Raw genomic sequence first — 26833 nt, 5'->3', positions numbered from 1 at the left:
TTCACGCAGATCAATCTGTATTTACCCTTCATTTTCGATTTTGAATTTTACCTTGGGGGAAAATAGAAAGATAAACAATATGCTTGAATGGGTTATGGAGATTCTGTTTAGAAACAGCCTCCTTAGAAAGGGGTGGCTATGTGACAAGAAATATGCCAATTCTATCGATACTAAATTGAGAAACAAAGTATCAAACACAAGCCAGAGAATCAGAAGACAAACCCAGCTATTAGAAACAAATTGCTATGCTTATCAGTAGCACTTTTTGTAAATTTATTATAAAATAACCCTATTATATACCTTTTATCTAGTGTGTATTTTTTATACTGGGTTGCTGAAGAGTGATCCTTCTTTAAGCAGACGACTTTGTGCAAGGGATGGTGTCAGAGTTTTTCCTGACACACCTTATTTCACCCTGTATTAGAGGGAAACCTGCCCAACAGGAGTCATGTTTTAGTAATTTGCAGTAGGAAGCAGGAGACAAGGAAGCCCTGTTGCATTATCACAACGCCGTTTATTGTTCTCTGGATCCTGCCCACTGTAACTTTTCACAGCCCCTTAAAAAGTGGATTTCTCACAGAAACTCTTACTTTTCCATAACCTTTTATAAGATTTAATCACACACACACAGAGAGAGAGGGAGGGAGAGAGAGAAACAACTAAGAGTTAAATGTCTAACATCAAGATTTTCAAGTTGTTCTAGCATTGTACCTTGCTGCCTTTGAAAGCAGTAGCACCACTCATTGTTAGATATCAAACTGTCTTTGTAAGTGTCACAAGAGTTGAAGAATGCCTTGGTGCACTGTTCGTTCTTGTCAAGGTAAATGCTTCCAAGCTCTGACTGGTCCAGTAGGAGGTCGTAGTTTGTATCAAGCCTGTTAAACATCCAGCCAAGAGAGTCCTTGCAAATTGGCAAAATGCTGGTATCAAATCCTAAGAGGCAGAAATACAAAGAAATCGAATGAGAGAAAGATTCGGCTAGTTCACAACTTGGCAAAGCCAGGTAAGTCATGGAAACATCTTTATCAGTGTGTGCTGATGACCAGCTTGTAAAAGTAGCATGATAACTGTTTAAAAACAAGAGTATCTGCATCTATTACTTAACATAGCATTTAATCTCAAGACACTTGACAACATATGCTTGCTTGAAAATTCTAGGCATGCAATAGTGGGAAATAATTATTGCACCCTGACTTCAGTAATGTTGACATCCGTAAAATGAGAAGTAACTGAGTAAGACTGGGTATGTACCCGGGAAGACTGGTATGGTTATATAAAATTGGTAAGAAAGGGAGACTGAAGTCCAGATAAAAACAGTGGAGAATGACACAAGGAACCATAAAGAAAGCATTGTGCTGCTACTTTGGCTTCCTACGTAGAAAGGTATGCCAGTCTTCCTTCTTGCTCTCAAGCAAATCAGACTGAGGAGAGCTAGTTTGGACTAAGTTTCCCGGGGGTTTTTTGGGGTGGGTGGGAAGGTAGGGGATAAAAAACATTGTGTCTTTTTAAGAGCACCCTCTGGCACGACAGAAGACAAATCTCTCAAACTGTATTCCTTATGATTCCTTATGATTGATAAGCTAGGTCTGGTTTGTAAGTTCTGCAAAAAGCATACTGTTCTTGCATAGGTGAAAAAAATAGGAGGACCCTGTGCCTTTTCACATGCAGCCAGTAAAGCAGACCCGAGGGGAGAGGGGTTTCTATTGGGGGGAGGAAACTGGGACAAGCACCCTGAACAGTGCTCTAATTAAGTTGCAGCCTGCCTTTCTGTCAAACAAAAAAACAAACAAAGCAAGAGATAAGTCTACTCATCTACTCCCTCTCATCTAGCTTGGCCAAAGTATGATTGCCTACTTTGAACATGAAATGTTCTTGGTCTGAATTTTCTGACACTATCGTAAGACCAGAGATCACTAACAAGATGCCATAAAAGATTTTGGGAAGTCCTGTGTTAACAGTTGTTGTTGTTGTTTAGTCATTTAGTCGTGTCCAACTCTTCGTGACCCCATGGACCAGAGCACTCCAGGCACTCCTATCTTCCACTGCCTCCTGCAGTTTAGTAAAACTCATGTTCGTAGCTTCGAGAACACTGTCCAACCATCTTGCCCTCTGTCATCCCCTTCTCCTTGTGCCCTCCATCTTTCCCAACATCAGGGTCTTTTCCAGGGAGTCTTCTCTTCTCATGAGGTGGCCAAAGTATTGGAGTCTCAGCTTCAGGATCTGTCCTTCCAGTGAGCACTCAGGGCTGATTTCCTTAAGAATGGAGAGGTTTGATCTTCTTGCAGTCCATGGGACTCTCAAGAGTCTCCTCCAGCACCATAATTGAAAAGCATCAATTCTTCGGCGATCAGCCTTCTTTATGGTCCAGCTCTCACTTCCATACATCACTACTCGGAAAACCATAGTACCAGCAGGCAAATATTCTAGGTAATATTTTATTATTATTTATCCATAATATAAAGAAACTGAAATCACAGAGAACAACACAATTTTCAAGCTGGGCTGTCACAAGCAAAGCAAGAATTATACATGCCGACACCTGACCATATCAAAAAGCCAATTCATGTGAAGTTCCACGGATGTTTTCAGCATGACTTGCTCCCTGTATGCATCACCAGTGCAGCTTGTAGTGTAGGGTGCAGCTATTACATGGCAAAATCCTAAAAAGACTCATCCTTGAAAACAGAAAGATGTGAAGAACTAAAATCCTGTAATGGCTGGGAACTAAAGACAGAAACTTCAAAAATGCTGTAGAAAATCAAGCAAACGGCACTAATGGCCCAAAGCGTTCCCTTAAGGAGAGAAGGGAATTTGTCACCTTCAGTTTTAATCTCACATCCAGTGCCCAAATTGTCTACCAAGCACCCGTCACAATAGGAAGGAGAATGCTGAGAAGATATTCATACAAAACTGCAGCAAAACACAACTGCTTAATATACAGCAACAGAGTATTTAAATACAGTATAAAGAGGTATAAAATATTGTTTGGATGCAAAGTGATTAACTCTCAAATACTCGTACTGAACGCTGTTCCTGTTGAAACAAAATCGAGACTACTGAAGTAAGAGGCTGTGGCTAGCTGAATAAATACCAATGGCCTGTATGGGACTGCAAGCTAGAACACAATATGAATTGACCTAATGAACACTGAACTCAGACCCAATTACATCTGCTTAAGAGAACCAACTTGCAACGTACTTTTAAAGTAAAGTATGGTAACTTGGCTCAATATTTATTAAAAGTGTCTACATATCATTCTCTATCATCTCTTGTTAAAATATACCAAAGTCACATATTTTTGACCATGCTGAGTAGGATCTATACACAGCCTAGACGAGGCACTGAGGGATGCAGTGACTGGAGATAACTAAAAGGAAATTGAGAGTTCCTGACCATGCCTGAAGACATCAAACACACCAAAATATACAGGATCTCTAAGTGAAGAGTTATATTGACCTGTTTTCAAATGCTTTCCCATTTTCAGAATAAAATAACCACCAGATAGACTTGCTAGAAACAAGAAGAAATTCTTTGTGGTTTCAAATCCTGAAAAATCTTCACCAAAAAATTATGTTATTTATTGTTTAGGTTAGCAGAAATGTTTAGAAGTTACCTACAGTATCTTGTATGCCCTCTTCTGTTTGAGGAATTGCTTAGTGTCAAAATACAACTTACCTTACTCCCCCCCCCCCCGCCTCCTCTAAAATGTGGCTTAAATGAACCAGTTTTATTTCAAAGAAAAAATCTGAGGTGTGCCAGTTGCCTGCTAGAAATTTCTCCTCTTAGCTACTATTTGTGTGAAGGTGGTGTTTATTGTAAAAAAGCTACTTCTGGAGCAAATAGCCAGTGAAATATAAACCTGGTCTGAAATATGGCCTCTGGTCCAATTGCGGGTACTTTCAACCAAACAAAACCACTCCGTATTATTTTATTGTGCTCCTCCGATAAAATTACCCTTTCCAAAGTAACAATTCCATACTCTCACTCAGTTTTCTGATAGCCACACTCCCTGTCATGCACATATAATGATGTTTTCATCCAATAGCACAAAAAAGGCAGTAAATCCCTTGCCACATGTAAACCATAGTGAAGGGAACTGTGGTCTTTCAACAACTCTCGGCATCATTAACAAACTACAGTTCCCAGAATTATTTGGGGGAATCCATGACTGTAAATTGGTATGGTACTGTTTTAAATGCACAGTCCAGGCGGGGCCAGGTGTGTGCAACAGCTGTAGTTATGGGAGGAAAGGGTGATTGTCTTCATATGTTGCAGAGCTGAGCTGTGGTATGTAAACCTAGTTGAGCCAGGGGTGTCTGAAATTAAACCCAGTCAATGACAGTGTGCAGCTGGAAGTGGAAGGTGCTGATCACCTCTAACACATGTGGCGGATTCAGTTGTTGGTCTTTTTCACCCACACTTCAGGGCACAAAATGGACCCTTTTATTTATTAATTATTGAATTAATATCTTGCCTTTCCTCCAAGGAGCTCAGCCTGGCACAAATGGCTCTTCCCCTCTCCTTGCTCTCCTTACAACAGCCCTCTGAGACAGATTAGGCTGAGAGGTAATGTGGCCCAATGTAACTCAGTAAGCTTCCTGGCTCATGGGGGTGGGATTTGAACCCAGTTTTCTGGGTTCTAGTATGATCTTCTAATCACTGCACCACATAGAAATGCAGGCAGCTGCCTTATATTGAGATCACTGGCCCACGGAGATGAGCCTTCACCTGGGATAGGTGGACTTCAAACATATAGGATCTACTCCCCATTTCCCAATACTTCCCTGAAGTCCACCAGCAAGATCTATGTGCAAAACAGTGAGAAGACTAGAATTGATCTCGTAGTCCTTTTACACACAAAAAATCCATTTCTTGTTTTCCCTTCAGGTTTCTTTCTGTCAGAAGCCTAATTTGGAGTTGCTGCTGTTGCTAAACACCTGAGAATCAGAAATCCTTGGTGGTCTTCTGCAAATGTGAAAGTTTATTCATAGTCAGGGAGGAGGAGGCAACAGTTCAGACTTTTGGCCCCTATGGCAAAATTTGTCAATCTGGTACTTTAGTCACATCATCTCTTCCACTTGCCTAACTCCCCCCCCCTCTTTTTTGCACTAGGTTGCACTGGATAAGTCCCCCCCCCCACTGGGCTACTGACCATTTGAGAAAGAAACTTCTCCCTTAGACAATTTGGAGAATATAAGCCTTTCACATTATGTCATTCAGACAAACTTAACAACCAGCACACAAAGAAGCAAGGAGGACTTGTGAATATGATTAGAAGTCTGCTTTACCCCTCTGGGAAAAACCTAGACCAACCAGATTTAAACCAGAAATGTTTTTGTCAACTATTAAACTGCTAATTTGGGTTCTCCCTACCCACTCCTGCACAGAAGAATATTCTTTCGTTTGGCTTAGGTTGCACCACTTGGCTATTTACTAACTTGGCACACGTACAGGGTCATTAAAAGCTTTTCCTCCTTCCAGGAAACCTGCCATTGGGCTGAGTTCCAAAGGAAGTACTGAATTCCACACATCGCCATAAATGTCTTTTGCACTTCACAGCGCTCGACATTTCCTCCACTAGGAATTCACCAGCAAAACCTTATAGGAAAAAGAATGTATATCGGCAAATATTTTTGTTTTCTCTCTGGGGATAAATGTTGAATCCTGAATGTTTCAAAATACAGGTTTGACAAATAAAGCTGTGCCAACTTTCCTCCCTTCCTTTGGCACATGAATAAGGAGGAAGCTAAAATAAGTTGGGTAATTTCATGAAAATCTCAACCTGCAGACTCCTTTTTTCATTTTCATGTATAGTAAACGTTCTTTATATCATTTTAAAGATAATTTCCCAAACAGTTCTTCAAAATGGCATTTTACACATGAGTGAAAAACCAGAAGCATGACATGTAAAATGACTCAGAATTTCCCTAATTTTTTTCTTTTCTAAAGTTCAGTAAAAGACCTCTGACTTGTGTTGGTACGCTTTATGGGACTGATGTAGCAAGTATGCCAGAGGCACCATGATTTTATTTATGGTGAAGGGCCAGATATAAACCTCCAGAATAAATAGATAAAGTACACATGTTCAGATTTATGGAAAGCTTTAACAATACATAGGAGCTTCATTTGTTGCCAGGCTCCTAAGGGAGAGAGAAGCAGGGGGAAGAGGATTAAGTACTGATTACTTCTATGCTGCAGTTGATGAACTGAGACACAGAAATTCGGTGCAAGATAAACCGTGATGCCCTGATCCCATCGGGAGACGACACATAGTAGGCACATGAGCTACAAAGTCCCTGGTTCTTCTCTCAACTCAGCTGGATAATACTAGGTACTTTAGACAAGCCACTTTTCTGATGGCCACTGGGATCCTAGCCTACACAACAGGGTTTCAGCAATATAATATGCACAAAGGAACAGGTTTGAGTTCCCTAAACCCTACAATATAAATGCTACTTATTTATTAAATCACACCCTACCCTTCCTCATAATGGAGCCCAGGGTGGCAGATAAGTGACAATGCCATAAAAAAATCTGAAAAACAGCACAGCTGAAGGCTGGGAAAGATCTCAACTTAAAAAGCTTTTTGAAAGAGGAAGGTCTTCAGTAGGCGCTAAAAATACAACAGAAACTGTGTGTGACTAATATTCAAGGGTAGGTCTAAAAGGTAGCTCTAAACAGATTTCCTGATAAGATGGTATCTGCAGGAGTCCCACACCTACAGAGCACAGTAATTAATTGAGGGTGTATGGGGTGAGGTGATCTTTCAGGTATCTGGTAATGTATACTAACAAGGGAGTAAAAGGAATCCAGTCACCTATGCAGCTTAAAAGGCCACTGTAAGAAAAATCGAAATATGGAAAACAACAAGCTGCTTGTGGGACACCATATTTGGTCCCGGTGATGTTTGCCATGTGATTGCAATTGGACAAAAGGGAGCTGCAAGGACTGGTTTGGAAGCTACTTCACACAAACATTTTACCACATGGTGCAGTGCTACACTGAGTGATAACGCTATTACACTCAAAGTTGGGTGAAGGAGTGGCATGCTTTATGAAATTTGCATTTTTCTAACATTCGTCTATACACGTTTGTTTCATATGGCATCCATCTTAAATGCTGGTGTTTGGCACATTATTCCAGAAATGAACTGCAAGAATATTCCTTGTAAAATTACAAGGAACACAACAGTACTTTAAAAATGCAAGCATTCCTAGTTTATATTACTTTCAATGCATCAAAAATATTTAGTATTTTAAGTATCTTTTACAGAGTGGGCCCTGGTTATTCCAGAACTATACCTCACCATTTACCCATAACAAACTGTGGTTGTAAAGAAGCTAGGCTGAGAGAGAGCATAAAGAATCTTATCTAAAAAATTCTTTCTGGTCCCTACAGAAGAATCTTAAGCCTGGATTGTGTGTGCACGGATTGTGTGTGCACAAGACTCTGTTTTCTTGATTGCAACTGATGTTTAAGCTTGTCTTGTTTACATTTTGCATTGACTGGATTGTGAAATAATGGTGCACCAACTCTACTGTAAATCTTTAGAATGTAGAAGTAAGTAGCAGCCCAGCTTTCACATCCTGTACCACTCTATTTCTTGTAGAGAAACAAATCCACATAAATACAGATTCATCTTTATTTCATTTTGACTATTTGCTATTATTGCTTCAGCATGAGTAATCACACAGAGCAATAACATTTTCAATTAAGTAACATAATAGGATTTCTTAGTACTGCAAATTTGCAGAAAGTAGAAGACCTAATCAAACAAAAGCATACAAAAAATATCGAGCACATCTAAAAAATGTTAATAGTGAAGGTATCAAGGTAGGCAGTCAGCAGCAGGCAAGCTCTATTAAACAAGACATGAGAGAAATTCACAGAGTTGGCCTGTTGTGTTAATGAAGGGTCCAAGTTCAGCGCTTACAAAATCTAATTTGCCTTGACTCCTCAGTGGGAAACCACTCTCAAAATGTATCACTGCATATAATAATTGCTGTTTTAAACAAATCCTACCAGTAATTACATAACCTGATATTCCACTTGTTTTTGATGCAACAGCAACAAAATCTTTTAAAGTTTCAAAGGATTTGCCCTGTTAATTGTTGTTCTTTAGTCGTGTCCGACTCTTCGTGACTTCATGGATCAGAGCACGCAGGCAGGTCTTCCACTGCCTCCCGCAGTTTGGTCAAACTCATGTTCACAGCTTCGAGAACACTGTCCAACCATCTCGTCCTCTGTCGTCCCCATCTCCTTGTGCCCTCGATCTTTCCCAACATCAGGGGCTTTTCCAGGGAGTCTTCTCTTCTCATGAGGTGGCCAAAGTATTGGAGCCTCAGCTTCATGATCTGTCCTTCCAGTGAGCACTCAGGGCTGATTTCCTTAAGAATGGAGAGGTTTGATATTCTTGTAGTCCATGGAAATCTCAAGAGTCTCTTCCAGCAACATAATTCAAAAGCATCAATTCTTCAGTGATCAGCCTTCTTTAAGGTCCAGCTCTCACTTCCATACATCACTACTGGGAAAACCATAGCTTTAACTATATGGACCTTTGTTGGCAAGGTGATGTCTCTGCTTTTTAAGATGCTGTCTAGGTTTGTCATTGCTTTTCTCCCAAGAAGCAGGCGTCTTTTAATTTCATGACTGTTGTCACCATCTGCAGTGATCATGGAGCCCAAGAAAGTAAAATCTCTCACTGCCTCCATTTCTTCCCCTTCTATTTGCCAGGAGGTGATGGGCCCTGTTAATAGTTCATCATTATTCACTTGCTGGGTCCCCCCCCCACCCCTTTGGAGCTTGATCATTCATACACTATTCCATTCATACAATGGGCTTGTCAGTATCTTCCTTTGTTTAACTGTAGAAACATTCACTAATGGTTATGGGCTACCGTGCTGCAGTAACTGTATATCTGCCACTCAGCTCAAGTGAAGCACTTATTTTTTATCCTCTCCTTTCAAGGCAACTAATCATCAGCCTGTATCGAACCATTTCTTAGAACTGCATACCTGGCTGAACAATAGACTTGTGAATGACAACCCACACAAAACTCACTAGCTTGTTCTGAACTAAGTGATCATTTGAAGAAAGCCTGAAGAGATTGTTGCACATCAATACAAAGCCATGGCTCGATTTTCTGGAGGGCACTACAGCTGGAGAAAAAATTAACTTGTGGAAGGCATGTTTATGTTTCTGAAGCAAGTGGTTATAAGCTCAGTTTGAGACTCACTGGAAAAATAACACTAATGTTTTTTTTAATTAAAAAAAACCCCCAGAAACTTAACATGCATTCTTTCAAAGAGATATCAAAAGATGCAAGTGCTTACTACTTCTTTCAGGTCTTTGTACAATTCTAGTCCTCTTCTGAATTCCGCTTTCATGAAGAGCCTTGAACCAATCTCGCAATCTGTTTGCAACCTCTCTGAACTCCAGGTCACTGCACACTGAAAAACAAAATGAAAAGCTTTGTAATTTTCCCGGGCTGCATATAAATTCAATCTTTCATGTTGTCGTAAACAAATGAAAACTAACAGATAACAATTTCCCTATGAGTTATTTTCTCTTTCAATATTATTTACAATCCTCGGTATTTTAAAGATGCAATTTACATAGTGCTTTTGAAAAATGTCTAATGTATTGTTCTTCATAAGTAAAACTATTCTCAATTTCCCTACTGGTAGGAATACCTGTGACTCTCTCTCCCTATGTTGTGGTATATCCTGTGTTCTATTGTAGAATAAGAGTTCTTATTATTATTCTTCAGTAAGCATGTGGTGCATTTTTCTGGATGTGTATCTGTGCACTTTAGAAATAATGTGAAGAAATGGGACAAATTTCTACTCAAAATCTATTGGAACCTTCAGTCTACTGGAAGAAATTTGCAACTGGCTTGTAATTAAAAATAATCTACTTCAAACTTTCTTGGAAAGGTTTCACACATCTCTGGCTCTGGTTAGTGCCTTGATAGGAATTCATGTGGGAACTCTGTGCATACTACCTTGAGGACCATGATAAAAGGAAGTCAAGTCTAATGAACAAATAAACACATTCATTATCTGAAGTCTAGTATCTGAACACATTTGATAGTTGACAATATTCGAGAGGTGATCAACAATAGTGTGTATATCACAATGGTTTTCAGCTTTTCCACATGACCCCTTTTCCACATGAACTGGCAAGTTAATTGATGCCTGCAACCTTGTGCACTTTCTGCTAGCTGCACCCAAACCACTCGCTCTCATCTATGCCTTCTAGCAGATCCCAGCTAACAAGGACAGCGGTTTAGTTTGGCTTGAGTTGTTGAGAGCATACACAGGCCTGCTGCATTTCCTCCAAGAAACTCAAACCCATCAAGAGCTCATTGAGTGCACAGCCAATCCAGGCCCCAACAAGAGAAATGGGGATAGGCTTGGGTTAGGAAGAGTAGCTGTGCTACTTTCTGCCAATTTGGCTGGAAGATCAGCTGAGCCTTGGGTCCAAAGTGAACTGTGAGAAACTGTGTTGGAATGTCCAGAGCAGTAGGCTACAGATTGGTGGCTGGACAGCAGCCTATGCAACTGGTACAGCTTGAGGATAGTAGGTATGAATGTTTGGAGTCCTGGCACTCAAAGGGAGCTACAGCATTGCTCATAAGAGATTACAATCTGCTCCCCGTGGCGTAAGTACACCAATGCAGATTGCTAACCCCCATGATAGCAGTTCAATTAAGCTCTTGGGTTGTACTGCTGCCAGAACGCCAGATCAAGGTTGCAGTGTGACCAAAGATTTAATCTAACCAGCTAACTAAATTTTGGGCATAAATCATACCATTTATCTATCTCTCTAAAATGAAATCTTTTTTTCCCATGAAGGCATGCTGCTACTATTATACACGACATATTGGCCTGCATTGATTTAAAATAGGTCAAGATGAGGTAATTCAGACTATTATTTCACCCAATAGGTTGGCAGATGAATCTTTAATGACAAAAGACAGACAGTAAAGGTTGTGGAAGGTTAGACAGTAATCAAAAAAATGCATATTAAATCAGATGAATCCACTCAGGAACCTGCCAAGAAGTGCTTTTCCCTTTGTCTAATACTACTACAGGCGCTCTTGCTCTTACAATCAATTCTAGCAGCCATTAAAAGAATTAGTATGGATAAATGAAGTCTCTAGCTCAAAGGTTATTTTGTTCTATCATCTTAAAGTGCTAGAAGCTGACTGGGTTTACAAAAATCAGCATATTTAACTATGGATAAATGAATGAATTTAAAGTTCCCTTCATACATGTTTCATAAATAACTTTCATAATATATAAATGCAAAGAGGAACCAAGTGCTGAATTTGTTTTCACATAAAGTAAATGCTACAATTTGTGGAGTTGGCATTTGAATATAATTTACTGATTGGAAGTAGAGTTTCTGGAAATGCTAATCAGCATATTTTCCTTCACCGCTTTAATTTTCAGTGCAGAAGCTAATTGTATCCTTTGATACAATTGAATCAAAAGAGCAGGAATGAAAAATGTATTAAGATTTTATGCTAAAATATGCATCTAACAACACACAAAAAGGGGTTGTCTGAGCCAGAATCTGGGCAAACCTGCTCCTAATTAAGTGGTAATTGTATTTGTGCTCTACACTGCACCATTTCTGATAGACAATAGCAAATGGCAAGGGGATAACATTACAAAATTTTCTCCAGTAAATGACATTTAAGTTGGAAGACTAACAAATCATTTTTAAGCTGAAAATGGGGTCTTGGTGACTGTGATCCACAGAAAAGGCAAGAACAAATTAACCAAGAACCTCTGAATGATTTCAGAACTTGAACCATTGAACACATAACCTATTTATGTATTGTCTACTGTGTGGAATGTAAACTGAAATGTACACCTTATAACATACAAATGCAATAATCCTTCATTACTAATTAACTAATTTTAATTTCACAATTTCAAACTCTTTTGCGTTCATCTTTAATCATTATAGTAGCCAATTGCTTGTAAATTATTCCTTTAGCATAACCTACTGTTTTCCAGATCTGAAGCCACCTCCAGGGGTGCCCAAACTTTTTTCAAAGAGGGCCAGATTTGATGAAGTGAATGTGTGTGAGGGCCGACCACAGTTGTTGACCTTTTTTCCCTGACCCCAATAATTAAACTGCCAGTTGCTCCCAATGTTACTTGGTACCCATGATAAGCCTTAGGCTAGTCCTGTGTGTTTACCGTTTGTCTTTCATCCCCTGTTTCTGTTCCTATACTAGTCAGTAACATCTCTCTAGTGTTAAACAGTACACTCTGCTCGATTCATCTTTTCATTATGGCCAATGACCAGTATCTCTTCTCAACCTTCTTGTTACCCTCAGATTCCTAACTATCCACCCACTCCCCTGTTCTTTGAAATAATTCTAAACAGGGCCATAAGAAGGAGGAGAAAAGGGAAATGATGTGGTTTTTAAGCAATGTCAGAAACACAGCTACATAAGCTAGGCACCAAATGGCTCCTTAAACCAAAGTTACAGTCGCCAAAACAGAATGTCTAGTTGCCATTTTGGAGCAAGACAGCCCTAAAGTCTTATTTTTCAAATGATGGACTGGCTGTGATTGATTAACATCTGGCTAGTTCAGATGACAACCTTGAGCTAGGTTAAGGTCTAAAACATGGGTAGGCAAACTAAGGCCCAAAGGCCGGAACTGGCCCAATCGCCTTCTAAATTCGGCCCACGGACGGTCCAGGAATCAGCGTGTTTTTACATGAGTGGAATGTGTCCTTTTATTTAAAATGCATCTCTGGGTTATTTGTGGAGCATAGGAATCCATTCAACCCCCCCCCCCAATATAGTCTGCCCACCTCCCCCCTAGAGAATACCTGAAAAGAGTTAGGGGATTTCATTGATTTGGTTGCTCCCTAAAGTTGTTGGGGGGGAGAGCAGAGGAATCACTGACAGCAGAAACAGCAGGTGGCAGCTTTAGTAGGTGTCCCCCCCCCCGTAAGTATTGGGATAGAACTATAGAACAGACCTCACTACATCCTGTCTCTGCCCCTGAAGGCCAGGTACATGCAATCCAACAGTTTCAGAGTGGTAGGAAAAATGAAATGGGATAATTATACCAGAAAACTATTACATCCAATTGAAAATAAGTGGGATGGTCATTGGTCTGTCTGAAACTAACTGGGATGGCATTCAACTCCCCTTAAACATTGTTTCCAAGAATATTCTCTTTCTCTTCTTTCAAGTGCCCCACTTTATCTGATTATTTTCAGATAAAGTTCTGCCCCTCTCTACTATGGAGCAGAATGTTTTCATACAATGAACTTGATCAGCACATGGCAGCTATATTTCATTAGAACAATTTTGGGTGGGAGGTTAAGTCTAAAATAAGGCGATCAATTCCTTAATTTCATTTATGGCCTAATCTTTTATTAAGAGATAAAACTTTTGTCAATATAAATACATCTAATACTACATTTTTATAAACAGTATGCATTTTCTAGCCATCTGCTAACCTTTAAAAAAGTCTGATTTTAGGAATGCACCTTAAAATTTACAAATAAATGCAGTTTGATTTCTTCGCTGCTTAACTAAGCAAATGGGTTTTATACTCCAGTTATTCCATGTTATGAGATAATTAATATAAATACTGCTGATATACCAGGGAACTACAGCTGCTTATTCCTACTGCTTGAAATTAATGTTCCATAGAGGCATTCTGTCCATGATTAATGTATCATAAAATTTAAAATGATTTCAATTAAATTATATATTCATGAGAGAGATCTAGTCTTATTGTCTCCATACAATTGTCAAGGCAGCCCTCATTCAGTCATCAAGGCCAAAGAAGATTGTCAAGATTTACAACATGAGGAACTGATGAACTAGGGAAGAAATGAGCCACTCCTTCACCAAGTATAGTTCCCTGCTTTCCTTGCTTCTTTCATACAGTGGCTTGAGTTTGTGTGAAATCTATTTCTAGAACTTCAACCCACATTTGACAGTAAGTTAGGTCTACTTTGTATGATTCCACTCTGTCACACAGTGCTGTAATGTGTGCCAAGTGGGTGAGCAATTATGCAAAAGTGCTTGCAGTTCATAAAAAGTGGCTGAATAATATAGAGCGGTCCTGAGGGAAAGAATCAGCCTGAGCTGCAATGCAAAGTTCTGATAGGTGTGGACCCCAAATGTTTTGCACACACTGCCAACACTTTAAAAGGCATTCAGACATCAATTCCTTTCTTCATTTATCCCTGCCTCATCTTGCCATCTTAAGCACATCACTTCACCCAGCAGACCAAACTGATACTAAAGTGATATCCTCATCAAGGAGGCTAGAATCAGACTCTTAGTCTGCAAGATAAAGCTAGTCTGCAAAATCAAGCTACACATTTTGGTAATTCCTCTCATAGTGACAGATAGTTTCTTCAGCAAATGATGCATTTTATAAGCTAATTTCATTTTCCCCAATGCTCCACTACTTGCTGCTTTTAACATATCTCTCTGTGACAAAACACATACTTAAGACAAAAAAGGCAACCCCAGATAACTGACCCCATTTGTGCGCACACACCCCTTCATGAAGCCAAATTCCTTAGCCTCAAGTACTGCCTTTTGCCTGGGTTTTACACAAAAGCCATATCTGCTGCTGAGGATCAATGACTTGCAGCTTTGTCCACACCATACAGCCTGATTCTACACACATTTACTCAGGTCTCACTGGTATCAAGGGGATTTATGCTTAAGTGTAAATAAGACGGAAGCTTTAGTTATATTCGGATTTAAGACTATGTCCTCACACTGGAGTACTACTGCTTCAAGACCTACTCACTCATAAGCATCAGTTTCTCTGGAATGTCTGGATATCAGAATTCAGCAGGTCCATGTTTTCCTAAGCTGCACTGCATTATGGGATATATAGTACTTATAGCAAACACATCACAAAGCATAATGGGATTTGTAAGGCTTTCAAATCTGGCTCACAATGGAAGAAAGGGAGCCAAGCCACAACAACTCTCCAAAGTAATAAAAGTCGACCACCTTGTGCTATTGTAATGGGGTGTGTGTGTGTGTGTGTGTGTGTGTGTGTGTGTGTGTGTGTTGAACTGGACTAAATGTGCTCTTGGGAAATATATTTGTGTGACTTTTCTGCAGAACAGGGAGACTGCTGAAGTGTCGCCCTGGCCAGGTCTGTTAAGTATCTACTTTGTTATGTAAGCTGGGGCCAATGTCCTGCCACAGAAACTAAACAAATGGTGATTCTTCTAGAAGGGGGCATGCCTTTCTTTCCCCCATTCCTTGGATAAAGATGTTGCCATCAATATGTCTGTGTATGGAAGAGAACAAAAGATTGGCAGTCCTGAAACTGAGTCAGAAAGAAATAAGAGACCTGGCTTACTTTCTGTGATAAATCCAGGGCTAGAGCATTGTGGGTCCCCTAGAAGCCTAAATGTGAAGCAGAAGCTCTTGGGAGTGTTGTGAACGTCCATCTCATGCTTAGATTGTATACAGAGAATTTATGTAATGTAAGGTTTTATATCTTCCACAGAAAGAAACCTAAGGTACATGTAGGATCCCTAAAACTTATCAATACTCAGGGATTGGTAATGGATGGTGACGCTATGCTCCATTTTCTAATGGCATTAATACCAGCAACCATTGCATAGACCGTGCCATTAATGTTTCCTCAAGAACTGTTAATTATAGTTTCATCCAAAACTGTATTCTGAATGCAGCTATTAATAATCATAAGATTGACAGTAAAACCATTATACTGCTTACATATTTGAAAACAAATTATTGGCTTCCCTGTTAAAACGTTTTTATATCAAGCCGTTTTAGTGTCACATTGACGAATAATTTTTTCATGGAAAACACACACACATGGACAATGAGCTGCTAGGCAGTAATCTATTCAGCCATAAATTTGCTTGTTATTCATAAAGTATGAAAGATATTTGAACTAACTGGATGTGTTGATTATCAGCTCCATTGCCTTTAGCTGAAAGGAACTGTCAAATGTCATCAACCGTGAGCCTCTTTTCCCATTGCATCTTAGACTAGCAACATCTATTTCCTCTAATAACTGCATCACTACTCTGTACTACTTACAAGATTCATGAAACTGAGACTGATTAAACTGTCAATGATGACATCAGCACTTTGTCAGGAAAAGTCTGAAAATAATCTGTCAGGAGCTGATGCCTGAAGAAATACATGTTTCAACTTTTTTCTGTAATATCCAAGTGTATTTTGATAATGCTGCTAAAGATATCCTCGATTTTTTTCATAATGTAGTGTTTTGCATTCTAATATGATAAAGATCATTTCTTGTTGCCTGTTATGCTAGCTTGTAAGTAATGCAGCAGCTATCATGCAAATAACTCCATACAGTTTTGATGCATTGTGGCACAATGCCAATTGCATACAACTTTCATCTCCTTTATGAAAACAGTATGTAGAAAATCTCTAAAAAGCAAACCCACTACTATAGCAATGTTGAATCAACACCACTGCACAATTTTGTCATGCCTTGACCCCTTGACAAATTAAAGGGATTTAGTCTCAGAAATGTACTTTAAATTTGACTCCAATGATAAGAATGCGTAGACAACAGAGGCAAGCAAACATGTAGGTAGTGAATAAGGAACTACAAGAGTCTCATACACCTTGTCTATGAGTTCAACTGTACCACTAACTGCCATGGCCATCTTAGTAATCATACACTGCTTGTACAGTTATACAGAAAGCACAAAACCCATGCACCATCCTATGGTTACTTTAAAAAAAAGAAAAAGATGACTTATTAAGATTGAAAGTCCTGCTCCCTCCCCCTGGCCAACGCTCCTGGTTTGTTAGTACTGACAATAAGGGGAGGAAAACTAAGCTAGCAAGGTAAGCTGCAGTTGAAACAAAGAAACAAAAAATAATACCACTTAAAAGGTACTTCCAAATAAATTGGTACTTAGCTGGGATTATTTTGAGATGGGGACCATTATTGAGATATAAAAGTCCGCCAAACGTTTGCATAGTCTTCAGCTTCCGCTTCTTCCCTCAGCACATATAGGTGATGAGTTTTTCCATAAGAACAATATGTACTGCTGTGAAGAAAATTCTCCTTTATTTAATAGCAGTTTCTCATTATGAACTGGGGAACTTATGTTTTAAGGCTCCCTCCAAACCAGGTAGTGAAAAGTCGTGTGTGCAAGGGAAGAAGGCAGTATGAGGGTACGTCACTTGTTCCTAGTTTGAGAAACCATGCCTTATTGGATAGTGGTCAATATGCAACTGTGTCATCAGAACAGACTTCTGTGAATCAGGACTTCCCTTGCCTGATAAAAGTCTGCTCCACGTGAATGGGTGCCATTCCAGAGGAGATTCAGGGGACATTCCATCTCACCAGTGCATTCCACTGCAAAACAGTGGCTATCACCCAGAGAACATATTTAACCTGATATAAGCAGGAAGCTGTTTAACATCTCAATTCTCACTCAGTATTTTTAAGTATTTGTCTCTCTGGCACATTTAGTGTTATAAACACTGTCTTATGTTTGACAAAATGTTCAGTGAACCCTGACATGACTCTGGTAGTGAACAGGTAGGTTAATCACCAGCTGGCTGTGTATTCATGTGTAATCTTTAGCTCTGAGGCTAATTCTCATCCACCAGATAGCCTCTCGTGACAAACTTCCAATCCTCAAAAAATGTATTTCTGAGTTTACTTGGAAAATAGATATCAGCCAGCAAAGAATATTGTATTCTCGGTAGCCCATTTGCCTTTGATCCTAGTGATTATCCTGATACACATTATTCTTTTTAACTTGTGGCAGCCATAGTACAGTGGACTCATTCTGTAAGAGATGATAGGGTGATGGCAAGAGGCATTTACACCATGCATTGCCTTTAGGTTAGCCAGGGAATAGCACAAATGTCACAGCAATGACAGTCTTCCAGAATACTATGTGGTGAGTAAGATCATCCAGTATATTTAAGTGCCAGTCTAACCAGTCTAAGTACTGGTTGCTTATTACATTCTTCCCATCCCCGGATGCTTAGCACCCTAAACTGTATAATTGAATTAATTCTATCAATGTACAGGATTAAGGTAAAGGTAAAGGTACCCCTGCCTATACGGGCCAGTCTTGACAGACTCTAGGGTTGTGCACCCATCTCACTCAAGAGGCCAGGGGCCAGCGCTGTCTGGAGACACTTCCAGGTCTCACGTGGCCAGCGTGACATCGCTGCTCTGGTGAGCCTCTGAAGGAGAGGAGACAACAACACAACTTTTATTTTAATGTACAGGATTACTTGTATTAAAATAAAAGTTGTGTTGTTGTCTCCTCTCCTTCAGAGCAAAGGCTACTTGGGTTGTGAGATAGTTTGTAAATGAGAAGGAGCCAAACAAACGTATGGATTCAGACAACTATATCTGCTGTTCAGTAGAAAACTTTTCAAAGGCAGAAATGTTATTGAAAAATCTGTCCTCTGCACTGCTCTTTTGAAGCTTTCTCATGTTGTATGTTTCCAGTGTTTTAACTGCTTCAAAAGAAAAGAATACAGAAAAATTATTCTGTTTCCTTTTTTGTTTCCAAGCTTTGTAAATTCAGCCTGGGCTTTGTTAAGAGGTGCATGCAGTTTCCCCATTTTTATTTGAAGAAAGGCTGCTTTTAGGAATAAAGTGACTGAGCAAAAAAGAATGAATTGTGACCTCTGGGATATCCTTTAAATACATTCCTCCTGAATTCTATAAGGATAACTACTAGGAATGATCAACACCTCCAACGGATAAGATAGGTGAAAATAATGAAATTTCCTGACAAACATAACAGGCACATAAACCTGCTTAAAAGCTTTCATCTGCCCCTAAATCCAGATAAGGGCTAATCCTGCTACAAAGGCAAAAGTATAAAAAGTCTCTAGCGTAATCTCAGAGAAGAACAAACTATTTTGGAAAAAAGTTGTTATTTGGTTTTATGGCTGTAGCCTTGGCTTAGTATCCAAGTTAAACCTGACATTACTAGCAAAACAATTTTTAAAAATAAGGATTAACTGAACTATTAGGTTCTAGCTCTGAAGAGTCTTATAGGACAGAACTCCTGCTCAGTATTCCAGCCAGCCAGCCAGCCAGCCATGCCCTTAATCCAGGATACTCCAATCCATTTTCCTCCCTCCTCCAGTTTGGGATTTCAGATATTCAGCCAGGCAGCCATACCTGTAACCAGGATATGCAATTCCTTCCTCCCTCCCTCCCTCCCTCCCTCCCTCTACAGCAGTCAGTCAGTATTTCATGCCCTCTGAGCATGCTCAGCCCATATCCAGCTTGCCTGCCTCCATTCAAGAACAATTTTGTATACTTCTGCAAATCTTAGGGTTTCCTCAAGACTGCTGTATGACTGCTGTCATTTTGGCTACATAATGATCTATGTTTGGAGAAAGAGCTTGCTATAAGTATATAGGATCTGAGACATAGACAGTGAAATATAGCAGTGGTTTGCCATAAAATTTAACACCGAAATCCAAAACCACAGAACCATATCTATTTAATCTCCACAGACCTACACTGACATCTATTTAAAGCAGCTGACCCCATCACTGCTGATTCTGACTACATCTTCCAGTTGAGTTACAACTGGTCTGGACTTCAAAAAATGTTCTGTAACCTCAAATTAGTACAGAAGTTAGCTGCTAGAATTTTGATGGGCACACCTAAAGTTGTTCATATCACACATATTTCAAAAGATCTACATGGGTTGTCTATTCACTTCCAAACCTAATTTGAACTTTAAACTGGATTTAAAAATCCAAAAAGTCTTGGGATCTGAATATTTTATGGAGCATATTACACCAGGTTGTTCATGTCTTCAGTTCTTCTGCAGACACCCTGCAGACATGTGCTATGTTTTGTAAATATACATGTTTCTACAGGGAAGAAAGCCTTTTCTGCAGTGGCCTTGACTTTGAAATACTGATGAAGTATACAGACATTGCAAGCTTTTAGGGATCAGTGAAGTTTTTTATATTTGCCCAGGAATGTTATCATTTTAGATTATTTTGCTTTGTTTCAGTTTGCTCTTTAGTTGCTTGGGTTTTAATTTGTCTTTGTTTGGTATCTTGTTATGTTTATTTGTTGGCTTTATGTTGTATTTATATGTTGCAAATTAGTTTTTATTCCAACTTTTCTACACTGTCTGGCATATTTTGAAGAAGTGTGGTTTAACAAATATTTTAACTCAAACCACTTCAAGAGCTTTCAAACCACTTCAAGATCTTTCATCAGTATGCATCAGTCAATATATGGAAACAACAATAATAAGCACAATAAAACCAATTACACCATTTGCAGTTAAAGCAAACAGTTTTAATATTCTATAATTTATTTAAGATTCCAGTTATATGAAATACTGCACCTCAAAAAAATTTGCAGAGCTAGCTAAGTATATAATGGGACCAGAAAGGTTGGAACAATTTCTCTGTGAGCAAAGGCTACATTGTTTGGGGCATTTGAGTTTAGAGAGAGAAAAAGACATGCAAGAAGGTACCGTGACAGAGGTTTATATAATTATGTGTGGATATTTATAGAAAAAATGAATAGACTTTTGTTGTTGTTCCTTTCTCATAATCTTAGAACTCAGGGTCATCTACGTAAGCAAAATGCTGAAAATCTCAGGACATACATACAAAAGAAAATACTTCTTCACATAGGACATAGTAAAACAATGGGATCACGACCACAGTATGTGGTGGTGGACACAAACAAGATAGTTTTAAAAGAGAAGAAGAAGAAGAAGAGTTTGGATTTGATATCCCGCTTTATCACTACCCTAGGGAGACTCAAAGCCGCTAACATTCTCCTTTCCCTTCCTCCCCCACAACAAACACTCTGTGAGGCGAGTGGGGCTGAGAGACTTCAGAGAAGTGTGACTAGCCCAAGGTCACCCAGCAGGTGCATGTGGCGGAGCGGAGACGCGAACCCGGTTCCCCAGATTACGAGTCTATTGCTCTTAACCACTATACCACACTGGCTCTCATAAGAGGATCATAAAAATTCATGGATCATATGGAATAAGAAAAAACAAAACATGACGCCATTACAGCTTTCAATGTATAGCAATCTTGGGCATGAATGGGAAACAACATTTGTATGCAGATGTACTGTAATAATAAAACTATTATTGCATAATCAATTTAATTTTATATATCATATTACATTTCTTCTATTTAAAACAATAATGATTTAAATTTTAAAAATAGGTATTGCTAAAATGATTGTCCCAGTATCTTAATAAAATTATATGTTTGATGTAAGAATCACAAAGCCAATAAAAGTGCTAATTAAAACAATAGCACTCTCCATTACAGAATTATCATGCAGAAAATGAGATACAAGGTAGTTAAGCTACTAAGAAATAAGAAATTGTTAATTACTACTATAGTCCAGAATCTGATTATCAAGATCATAAAACATAGAAGTGGGATGCTGTGAAAAGCTATAATTTAAAAATAGAGTAATGGAATGAATACATTAGAAGCCACCAGTCCTGAACAAAAGCTCATGTGCAGTTTGCATCAGTACAAAGTCACAGTGCCAAACACCTTTTGTCCCCGATATTAAAAATTAAGTACAATATAAAAATAAAAACCTGCAGACTACTTGAAAACAGGAAAATGTAATGAATTATATTACGGAATACAAATTACTTTATGTACCAAAAATTGACACAAACACAATATCTATTGTTAATATTATATGTATTTTATATTCTGCTAGTATTAATAATAATTACTAATAAAACATATTTAAATGTAAAACATTTATTCTCACCAATGCAAGAAGACTCCCAGACAATACAATGGGACACATCTGAACTTGATCAACATAAATTGAGATTGAACAAAAGTTTGTAGGCAAGGGGTGGGGGGAACCTGCAGCGCTCTGCTTAATTTCCTGTGGTGACATGGAGCAAAAAGTGCAGGGGTGGGGAGAGAGAGTGGGATTAATGCTGCAGGAATGCAACCCCAGAAAGGGAAGAAGGGTTCCTCACCCTTGTTGGATGCTAAAGAAAAGGTATGCTTCACAGTTGCATTGTGTAGTAGATAGATGATAATCATAATTTCAAATCTGCTACACATTGCAACATTCCTGAACTAACAGTTTACAATGAGCCTTGTAAGGGCCCAATTTGAATTAAATGTCAGAATTCATTTGTCTATATAGTATTAACGCCACATAAATGATGCCGATAGGTGCACTGAGATTGCAAAGGTGTGGCTCTCTCTGTGGAAGTTTCACACTGACCTAGTTTTGTTGTAGCTGTTGTTGTTGTTGTTGTTTACTGGTTTGATCGAACCAGAAATTCACCTTTTAAACTTGGACTGACACATCAGTCTATAATCATTTTTAAAAATAGAACTTTATTGAACAATCAGCATCGACCTACACAACCATACACAATAATACAATATATACAAACTATATACCGTATTTTTCGTCCCATAGGACGCTCCATCCCATAGGACGCACCTAGTTTTTTTGGGGGGGGGGAAATAAAGGGGGGAAATTCCCTTTATTTCGCCCCCCAAAAAACCAGGTTGGTTGTTCCTCGAACCAGGTCGAGGAACAGCGGGATGGCGGCGCTGCGCCTCCCTGCTGTCCCCCGAGCTTGTGGGGCTGGCCGATGTCTGTCCGGCGTGCGGAGCGCTCTGCTTCAGGGTGTCCCATGTGCAGGGCGGCAGGCTGCTATCCACAGCATGGGGAGCCCTGCGGAGAACTCCTGCAGGGCTCCCCATGCTGCGGATGTCTGCCCGACACGAGGGGCGCTCTGCTTCAGGACGCCCCTCGCGCCGGGCGGCAAGCTGCTATCCGCAGCCTAGACAGCCCTGTGGGAACTCCCGCAGGGCTGCCTAGGCTGCGGATGTGTTCCCGAAGCGCCGGGCGCTCTGCTTTCAGCGAGCCCAGTGCTCCAGGAAGCAGGCTGCTATCCGCAGCCTAGACAGCCCTGCAGGAACTCCCGCAGGGCTGCCTAGGCTGCGTATGTCTTCCTGAAGCCTGGAGAGCAAGAGGGGTCGGTGCGCACTGACCCCTCTCGCTCTCCAAGCTTCAGCGAAAGCCTGCATTCGCCCCATAGGATGCACCCAGATTTCCCCTTTATTTTTGGAGGGGGAAAAGTGCATCCTATAGGGCAAAAAATACGGTACGCATACACATACCTTACAGAAAAAGAAGAAAAAAGAAGAAAAAAAGCACAGAGTAAAAGAGAAAAGATGGAATAAATAAAATAGACTTCCAATTACTCTCATTTTACTATTTCGTATTTTGTTATTTTACCCACCGTGCCCTATTATTATTATTATTGCTTTCCCAATTCTTTTCAAGATGTTCTATCACCAGTATTTTACAAAAATCATTCAAGATCTGCCAGGAGATTTTTGTTATCACAATGATTTTTCAAATACTTTTAAAATATTGTCCATTCTTTATTCACCTTCTGCATCAAATATCCTCTGACCTTCCCTGTCATTTTTGCCAGTTGTATGTATTCTATCATTTTTACCTGCCAATTGGTCCATAATCTGAAACTGATTCCTACACTGAACTTCTGCTGAAAGCTAAGCAACACGTTTAGATGTATGTGTTTTTTAACTCCTCCTGTCAACATGGGGTGCAATCTAGGTTTCTGGTTGGATGGTTTATTAATTTCTTAAGATTGCCCTGCTAGGGTAGAGCTGGAAACATGTTTCTACATATTTATCATCCCTAGGATTCAGCTTCTGAGCTGCACCTTTTAAAGGGTTTAGCCCCCAAAATATGGGAAGCCCCTGTCCCACAGTACATGACAACAGGCTTAGAAGTCCCTATCCATGTAATTATATTCTAAATTTGTAAGAGCCAACATCAAATGTTTTAAGTTCATATAACCATATACCGTATTTTTCGCTCTATAAGATGCACTTTTCCCCTCCTAAAAAGTAAGGGGAGATGTGTGTGCATCTTATGGAGTGAATGCAGGCTGTGCAGCTATCGCTGAAGCCAGGAGAGCAAAAGGGATCAGTGCGCACTGATCCCTCTTGCTCTCCTGGCTTCAGGGATAGCCGTGTGAAGCCTTTTCAGGGCAAAGGGAGGAATGATCCCCCTGCCCTGAAGAGGGTTGGCATGGCTATCCCAGAAGCCAGAACAGAAGAGGTATCACTGCTTTGCTGTGCAGCCATCCCTCTTGCTGTTCTGACTTCGCTTCGCTGGAGAGGCGCTGCGCAGCTTTCCCTCTATGCACAGCGCCCCTTCAGCGAAGCTGGAGAAGAAATAGAAGGGGCCCCGTTTCTCCTCCCTCTTTGCTGGAGAGGCGCTGTGCAGAGAGGGAGAGAATTTTTTCTCTCTTGTTCTCCTCCTCTAAAACTAGGTGTGTCTTGTGGTCGGGTGCGTCTTATAGAGCGAAGAATACGGTGGCTGCCCTGACAAGACTGTTTATTTGTGAGAAAATAAACAGGGAGGAATGCAGCTCATTTCAGGATAAAGTTTTTTTAAATTCTCTTTCTTTTTAGCAAATTATCAGCTATTTATCTCTAACCATTTCTTTACAAATGACAAGAAGACTGCAGTTAATTGTAAAGGTTAATGTGGCATAAGGCTGTGGAACAGGTTGGACACATTTTCAGAAGTAATTCTACTATAATTAGAGCTGTCACATTTATTGAGCAAAGCTGAACAGCCAGCAGAGACAAGGTTTGCATCATCCTTCACGTTTCTTTTTCTCTCAGATATTCTGAAAAAGAAAGAAACTAGAAAAAGCAGCAGTTTAGAAAAAGGATATAACATCTTAGCAAAGCAAACGCATTGCTAAACATACATCTTACAGTTCCAATCCCTTTGCAAAACTGTTTAAAAACTACTGTGAAGTGAGCAACAAATACTGTAATCAATGAACAGAAATTCTGCCTTTGCTTGAACATTGGTTTTATGTTTTAGGTATATAGTAGCAGAATGCTTCATTTAAAAGGTTTTTGTTTTAAAAAGGAACTGTCAATCTAGAAAACCACAACTTATATGGAATTGCACACATAAATATAATTGCTCCCTCGCTCCTTATAAAGCAACATTACAATTTCTGTACTTGGGAAATTAGGAAAATATTAGGATATTAGGAAAAAAAGTGACTACCAGCTATACAGCAAAACGTCTTTTCAACCAATAAGGAGAATGCATTCTCCACCCCCACCCCACTTCAATGAACCAAAGCCTAGAAGATGGAGAGAATTTCAGTACACTAAACATGCACAAGCTGAAGGTGATGGTGCCTGCCAGGTTCTAAAAACTCTTAATGAAACATTGGCCCTATCCCAGATTTGATCCAGGATTAGATCCGGGTCGGGCAATGCCTGGGTAAGCTGGATCAGAGGGGTGTGTTTGTGTGTCACAGTCCTAACTATTACACAATAGCCCAGGTATGTTTCTTTTACATTGTATATATAAAAGAAGGAATTTCCATGCAATTTAAGGAACAAATATATCTGCATAAATATGAGTGTTAACAACATAAATTAGACAAAATAGGAAGTAAAATCTTCAATGAATACAGTCAGTGTCGTACACATAAATGGTTAAGATGGTGATTAAGATACCACTTTGGATAATAAAATTAAACTACAAACTGGGGGACTGACGTTACAAGCTCCAGCATGTATATTGGTTTGTATTTTTCAGACTGCACTGCTGACCTACTCAACATAGGTTTCAGCCAGAGGCCGACAAATTTTGTCTGAGCTTGAAAGCCAACAATTATTTCTTCTAGTCATTTTGAGTATAATAAAAATGTTCCCTTTCCAGTGAGGAAGTACAGCCTACTCTGCCACATAGAAATAGGCACTTACAGAACAGATGACATCAGTCCCTATACTCATCACTGCATATCCCCAACTTTCTAGCCTTCAATGCTACCCATACTTTCCTAGCAAGAATTCTATGTTCCGGAATACTTGCAGGATGTACATGGAATGATCTACAAATTAGAGCAAAACCCAAAATGGTAGTACAGTTGTACCTTGGTTGCAGAGCACCTTGGAACTTATACATTTCAGCTCCCAAATGATCAAAAACTGGAAGGGAGTGTTCTGGTTTTTGAATGATTTACAGAAGCCAAACATCCGGCGTGGCTTCTGATTGGCTGCAGGAGCTTCCTACAGCCAATCAGAAGCCACACTTTGGTTTCCAAACGTTTTGGAAGTCAAACAAACTTCCAGAATGGATTCTGTTCAACTTCCAAGGTACAACTGTATATAGAGTGCAGCTAGTTATCTATTGCATGCCCTGAACCCCCACTGGGATAGCCTGAATATACAAGCACAAATTGAGTTACTACAAAATATTGTTAAACTGTACCCTCCAAAATGGCTATGGTGCAGGCCGAAGAAGAAGAAGAAGAAGAAGAAGAAGAAGAAGAAGAAGAAGAAGAATTCATATTGTATGGGTGATTAGCACGGAGGCTGATAGATAAGTGAAATGTCCAAACCCAGTCACTAAGCGCACAATAGAAATCTTTTGTTTCAATTGCAATTTTTAAAGGAATAATAATAATCTCTGGGCAGCTCCCAACAGAATATTAAAAACATCAAACATTAAAACATCAAATATTAAAAACTTCCGTAAATAGGGCTGTCTTCAGATGTCTTCTAAAAGTCAGATAATTGTTTATTTCCTTGACATCTGAAGGAATATCAAAGTGTGCTGAAATTCTTTAAAAAGCTCTATTTTAGAGCCAGTTGACAATGAAGCTCAGCTCTACAGTTCATGTAAGTAATTGTGCAGAGAATTGTCTACAAGTACTGTCTCCCAGAGCACTATTTCCCCAATCCTCAAAGTAT

The 26833-nt window shown here is 39.6% G+C and overlaps 1 protein-coding gene across 2 annotated transcripts in view; it reads right to left on the bottom strand.

The window, feature by feature from the left end:
• The window catches only part of SPOCK3 (SPARC (osteonectin), cwcv and kazal like domains proteoglycan 3), a 114664-nt gene that overhangs the window by 5992 nt on the left and 81839 nt on the right, over nt 1-26833 (bottom strand). For both annotated transcript variants that reach the window (XM_053402879.1, XM_053402880.1), the window contains 2 exons: nt 9333-9449; nt 712-933 (listed from right to left, as the gene is read on the bottom strand). In XM_053402879.1, the coding sequence (XP_053258854.1) occupies nt 712-933; nt 9333-9449 (339 nt within the window). The remainder of the gene's footprint in view (nt 1-711; nt 934-9332; nt 9450-26833) is intronic.

This window comes from Podarcis raffonei, chromosome 9 (genome assembly GCF_027172205.1).
Source record: "Podarcis raffonei isolate rPodRaf1 chromosome 9, rPodRaf1.pri, whole genome shotgun sequence".
NCBI lineage: Eukaryota > Metazoa > Chordata > Lepidosauria > Squamata > Lacertidae > Podarcis > Podarcis raffonei.
The sequence above is the reverse complement of the archived record's forward strand: the minus strand, read 5'-3'. Positions and strand labels throughout refer to the sequence as shown.